The sequence below is a fragment of the Morus notabilis genome, unplaced genomic scaffold (genome assembly GCF_000414095.1).
Source record: "Morus notabilis unplaced genomic scaffold, ASM41409v2 Scaffold376, whole genome shotgun sequence".
NCBI lineage: Eukaryota > Viridiplantae > Streptophyta > Magnoliopsida > Rosales > Moraceae > Morus > Morus notabilis.
In genome coordinates, this window is record NW_010366679.1 from 1,935 (window position 1) to 8,039 (window position 6,105).

Genomic DNA, 6,105 nt, shown 5'->3' on the forward strand with positions numbered 1-6,105 from the left:
CCCAGCCCATTTTCTTGAACGTAGCGAACCCTTGAGATGTTGCTGATAACCAGCAAAAACTTTGGTACAAATAAATATATAATTGAAGGAAGCAGAAAATTGAGGTTAGTATGAGATCTCCAACGGATGAATACAAAATGATGTCCGATCTGAGTGGGTCTGATATACTCGGTGCTGTTATTGGAGCTGAGGCTTTCACCAAGAGGAAGAAGAGGAAGAGAAGGAGCAAGAAGAAGAATCAGCTGCAGATTTTCATTCAAGGTTTAGATGAAGCAACTGTAAGTGGGTCCATTCATTTTTTTTTCCACTTTTATTTTGGGTTATTTTTTTATTTTTTATTTTTGTAAAAGAGTGAGGAAAAATGTAGTGAAATCCAGTTGTGGATCGAGAATTTAATCACTTGGTAATGGGTTTTGAATTTTAGGGGCAATTTTTTTTTAAAAAAAAAATGAGCATGGGTACAAGATGAAGGTACTATGTAAACATGTTTTGTACGTGGGTTGACCTGCTTTTATATCAATAGATTGAAAACTATTTTCCCCTATTGTTATCCAAGTAAATATGACATAAGGGCATCTCCAATCATTGCCAAATTTTTGTGCGAATGTCAAAAAATTTAGCATTATAATAATAATAAAGAAAAACCATCCCTCAAAGCAACGGTATACTTAATGTCAAATTTAATACATGCTATCTGCTAATTTTGACACCAGGTATAGCATAATGGAAAATTTTGGCATTTCTTGCTAATTGATTGGTGTATTACTTTTTCACTTAATGAGTAATGACTATAGTATTGTTTTCAATTATTTAAATTAAATATTCAAAATTTCCATTTATAAGTTTCTAAACTTAAAAGTTTATTACAAAAGTAGATGTAATATTTAAAGTAACATCGAATTGGAGTAAAGAATAGAACAACATATCAATTTTTATACTTTTTTGGTGTCAAATTTAACATTAGCAATCCTGAGAGTCAAAACTACTAATTCAATCACGACATTTCTTGACAACATAGTGGGCTCTTGACAACTTTCTGTTTGCACTTGTGTCTAAAACTATCTGCGCAGCATGTTTACTTGTTATCCCCCCATTTATCCATAATATCAATGACAAAAAGAGTTCCTCTATTTGCGTTATTGCACATGATATTCTGGTTCCTCTAAACCTTCTCTTCCTTGAGCAAATCTCAACCAGATAGTTTACAGTTGATACTTTTTCACATGTATCTCACAGGTGATCAAGGTTGATCATGAAGCTCATGGAGTTGATACTCCAGAAGATGTGGACAAGATAGAATCTTTGATGCGGCAAAAGAATTTATCTTAGTACAACTATCTGCGGTTCAATTATACCATCAAAGTTATGCTCAAGTTTATTCTTATAATGGTTTTTTTGCTCTTCCTTTCACTAAATTTAGAATCATCATAATTTGTTTTTCTCACTGAAAATTCAGTTTTGTTGTACGTTGGATCACTATTGTTTCCCAAATGTGGTATGAATAATGAGATAACAAAAAGAATGTCATGACAAAGTTCTTGCTTATCTGGGTTTTATATGCCACAATGTTAGCATGCTGTAACTGGAATCTCATAGCTCACTTCGAAAAGAAAAGAAAAAACCACAAATATTCTCAACTCAAAGGTTAAAAATTTGCAGTTGAACCTCATAATGCTCAATGATCAACTCCGCTAGATTCCGGCAAGGTTGCCTTTTCTCCGTCGCCACATGGTACATCCACATTTTGTCGTGTCAGTACATATAAACATGATCACTGTACATGTGGGAAGTCATATTCAAAGATTGAAGCATTGCTTCTCCTCTTTTGTTGAAGTTGAACACAGTTATTCCGCCATTATTCACATCAGTCGCACGAAACCTGAACCACGAAGAACATTTTCAAATAAATTCAGAACTGTCAAGTCTACATGAGTATTTATCTAGTACGCCAAATCCATTACAAAAATTGTGTTCTTCGAAAAGTGAAATTGAAAATACTATGCATGAAAATATAGAGTTCTCAAGTTATTGGCCAAAACTTCTCGTTCTTCACAAATACTCGACCTCTTCAGCTTAAACTAAAAGAAAAATTTGACAGAAAATCGGAGTCAGATATTTAGCAGCAATATCAGTACCTCTCTGGGCCAAGCCCTAAAGCTGTGCAGATCAATGCCCTCAAAATTGATTTATGAGTGACAAGTAAAAAATGCTCCCCCTAACAAGAAACGACGATACTTGGCATGTCATTCAAGATGGAGATACGATATTCTAAAGGATTTAAATTTTCTTAGTATAAATATATTTTCCTACAAAATATGATGGAAATTGAAAGGGAAGAAAGATCTCACAGGCGTGAGCAGGATTTCCTTCCAAGCCTCTTTTGCCGTGCCCCACACTTTTTGTAGCGGGTAAACGCCATTCACTTCAAAACTAGCCGGATCTTCTCTCCATGTTGTGTACTCTTTTGGGTATATCTGCTTGGCATCCACTGCCTCCAAATTCTGAGTGTGATTTAGTAGGATACGATAACAATATGACTAAAAAATGTAATTCTTAAGAAAAAAAGGGTTTCCATCTATTCAATCAAAACTCAATGGGATAGGGAAGAGTACTTGTAAAACTACGACTAACTAGTAAAACACAAGGAGACAGACCATTTTTCATGCCTTCAAGGTGAAACAAATGCGTCTCCTTCAGTGAATCGATAAAAACCAGTGGCTCTTCTCTCCCTTGCCATACGATTTCAGCGGTGGACTGCATCAGACAATTCAGAATTGAAACCTTAAAAAGCATTCAGTAATAGCAAGTTGAGTATCCTTTTTCCAACTTTCAGCAACAACAACAATAGTATTTTTTTTTTTTTTCCAACCTTTGCACGAGATATCGGGCTTGAAAAACACTGATCAAAATGTATATTTGCCAATGCCCTTTTACATCTCTCAGCTTGTCTTATCCCGGTTTCTGTTAGGACAGACAGGTTCGAGCTTCCCTGTGAATGCATAACTGGTTAGTATTGGTTCAAGGTTCAAGTTCCTGTTTAGTAGAACTTTTTACTGTAGTAAAAAAGTTAAATGTAACTGTTTCTGAGAGCTTTTTACTGTAACAAAATTCGAATTTTAAACTCAAATCAGTGAAATGAACGGGCCTAATGTTTGAACTATGATCTTGTTTTGTAAAAGTAGCCATAGCTTTCTTTATCAAATGTCTTAACCTTTTTATAGAACCTAGAAAATACACGTTTTTTTCATAGGGGGGGTGGGCACTTGAAGTTCGGATGTGTAGATTTATCGCTAGGTTATGCTTGCGACCAAAGAAAATACACATTGTAGTTGATAACTAAAATAAATGAAAATATAGATCTCCAAACTGGTGCTAGCCCAGTTAGTAAGGGCGGGATGGGTTGAGGGGGAGACCCAGGCTCAAATTCGAAGAACAGACAAGAATAGCTAATAATGAATCAATATATAGATATATAGATATATAGATATATAGATACATACAAGCATACATACATACATGCACGCATGCGCGCGCGCACACAGAGATAATTGGGAAGAAATAATGAAACATGCCCCACCTGAAGTAAAAGACAAAACGAATTATTTGACTAAAGCAGAAGGCAAAATACCTGAATTCTACTTTCTTCATTCCAAGAGCTAAGTCCATGCCGTAGAAGCGTCACCTTCTTTGGTGAAGAGATCAGTTCATCAGTAAGAGATATTGTAGCCTTTTTGAAATCAAATGCACCACCCGTCATGGGTGCACTGTTCTCAAGTTTATCTGTTACCAAAAGGATTCTTAAAACTGACTTCAAAAAGGAACCAATCATACAAGTAGCTATTCAATATAAATTGGATAAATGACTAAAAATGGTGGACATGCATTGCACAAACACATGGGATGGCAAAACCCATCAAGGAAAACTTCTCACCGCCAAGAATGGCAAGTGGGTTTTTGACTCCCACACACCCAAAAAAAAAATAATAATAATAATAGTAAAATAATAAAGGATAAGTTACAAAATTCCCTCCTCAAACTGTCACTCTGATCAAATTCGCCCAGACTTTTTAAATGTATCAATGACACCCCCTTAAACTTAAAAACGGCGACAACTTTGGTACTCCTGTCTGTTCTTTCATGGAAAAACATGTCTGTTTTTGTGGGCAAAAATGAAACAGAATGACTAGCGTTGTCACTTTGTCAAGTTCAATGGATTGTTGACACATTTCAAAAGTTAAGGGACAAGTTACTATTGGTGTAAAATAGCATGACAAAAGGCAACCAGCCGTAACTACTCTCTTAGGACATGACAACACACGGAGTGTCTACATTGAACCGTAGCTAGCTAGACATGTCATCTTCGATGACCTCTTTAATTTCACAAATTTAAATTAAGATGTAATTTTATGTAAAATTTTTTTATTATAATAAAAAAATAAATATAACTTTTAATTAAAAATTTAAATATCAGTGCAAAAAAACTACTAAACATTGAACAAACATTATGAAAATAGTTTCAGTCCCTTCTCCTGTTACTCGAATGTGCAACCTGCCATCTAGCAAACCACTTGAGAGTAACACGAATGCCCCTAGGCTACCATAAGTTAAGGGACAAATCGCAACTAGTTACGTAACAAAAAATAATAATAAAAAACTTGCACTCATAGTAAAGGACAAAGACATTACCGTCTATTAGGAAACATTGCAATTTAACATATAAACTCATCACTTTTCTTAACATAATAATTCCAGTTCTGGATTCAAGCAAGCGCGTCCTCCCTCTTTTACTTCATGATTTTCTCTTATAGTAACAATATAAGTGGTGAGAGAACAGTAATGAAGATGTGAACTTACCAGAGGTTAAAGGCATATCTGGGCTGGAATATGAGCACAGAATTCGAGGTGCACCAAATGAAAGAGCCTGGCCATGGAGCTTAGGAGGCCTCCCAGAGCCGATTGTGGAAGTTGAACTACATAAATATGAGATTTGGGCTAGAGTTAGAATCCCAGAAACCATCTTCTTTGAGAGCTTTTTTTTGTTTTTTTTTCCCCTTCTTCTTCTTCTTCTTCTTCTTCTTTTTCCTGCCGTTTCTGGTCAGTCTTTTACTCAGCTAATACTTTTGGCGGTGTGAGATCTCAAAGCCCACTGCTGAGATTTTGCAAAAGAAATTACATTCCATGGTTTATATATTGTGGTGTGTGTGTGTGAGTGATGGGAGGTGTTTATAATACATGGTTGGCTCTTTTTAGTGGGTGGTGATCCTTGGCCCTCACACTGACACATATCCAATCCTGGATACGCTTATAAAAAGTTCACGCAGAAGATTAAAGGTTAAAAATTTTTAATTCATGAATTTAAAATTATTTTTATTTTATATATATTTTTTATAAAAAAAATATTATAATGAGTTACAAATTATAATTTAAATTATAACATGAATTTTTCTTTCGAATACACGATAAGATTCGGTTAGTGAAGGTTATAATAGAACTAGATTTCATAAAAGAAAACGTAAATAGAAATGTACATTATTATAGTAGTTTTGAGAACTATGATTATATAATTAAAGGAAAAATCCATAAGCATGATAATATATCATGAGCTCTAATATTTTATTTTTTTATTTAAATAATAATATTTCATATTAGTGGAGTTCACATGTCAAACGGTAAACGCAGAGCGTGACAAAAAAATGATGCTAATATTTCTCTTATTATATAATTAAATGAAAAATCTATAAACATGATAAAAGGGCATGGGCAGGTCAAATGCCTTGGAGGCCATTACTACGTTGAGAGTAAGGGCTTGTTCATTTACATTTTTTGAGTTAAGGTGACTTGAGTTCAGATATTGATTTGAGTTAATGTGTGTTTGAGTTAGGACTCTAATTTGAGTTTGTGTTTGGATGTGCACATTTTGAGTTATGGTTTGAATTGAGAATCTATTTGAGTTTGTGTTTAGGTGGGTCAGAACTTAAATTTGTATTTAGATAGTATTTTAATAAAAACTCAATGGTGATAGAAAATTTTAATAGGGTATATGGATAGGGTTTTATTCATCTATTCGTTATGAACGCATAGAAAAAAATCATCTCAATCGGAATT

General features: G+C 34.3%; 1 protein-coding gene across 1 annotated transcript; it reads right to left on the bottom strand.

Moving 5' to 3' along the window:
- Window positions 1–1,472: 1,472 nt before the first annotated feature.
- Window positions 1,473–5,256, bottom strand: LOC21389882 (probable 2-carboxy-D-arabinitol-1-phosphatase). The gene is made up of 7 exons (XM_010111005.2): window positions 4,855–5,256; window positions 3,629–3,780; window positions 2,870–2,989; window positions 2,655–2,754; window positions 2,349–2,488; window positions 2,136–2,215; window positions 1,473–1,879 (listed from the first exon to the last, which is right to left on the bottom strand). Exons 1-7 carry the CDS (start codon window positions 5,015–5,017, stop codon window positions 1,753–1,755), a joined length of 882 nt encoding a protein of 293 aa, XP_010109307.1. The 5' UTR covers window positions 5,018–5,256; the 3' UTR covers window positions 1,473–1,752.
- Window positions 5,257–6,105: the final 849 nt, after the last annotated feature.

Bases quoted from the DNA above. Each gene is read 5' to 3' on its own strand.
- LOC21389882 (XM_010111005.2), bottom strand. From the start codon at position 5,017: ATGGTTTCTGGGATTCTAACTCTAGCCCAAATCTCATATTTATGTAGT. The intron at 3,781-4,854 runs GTAAGTTCACAT...TTTTGGTAACAG, and splicing joins AGATATGCCTTTAACCTCTG to ATAAACTTGAGAACAGTGCA. The intron at 2,755-2,869 runs GTTGGAAAAAAA...TGTCTGATGCAG, and splicing joins GCCCGATATCTCGTGCAAAG to TCCACCGCTGAAATCGTATG.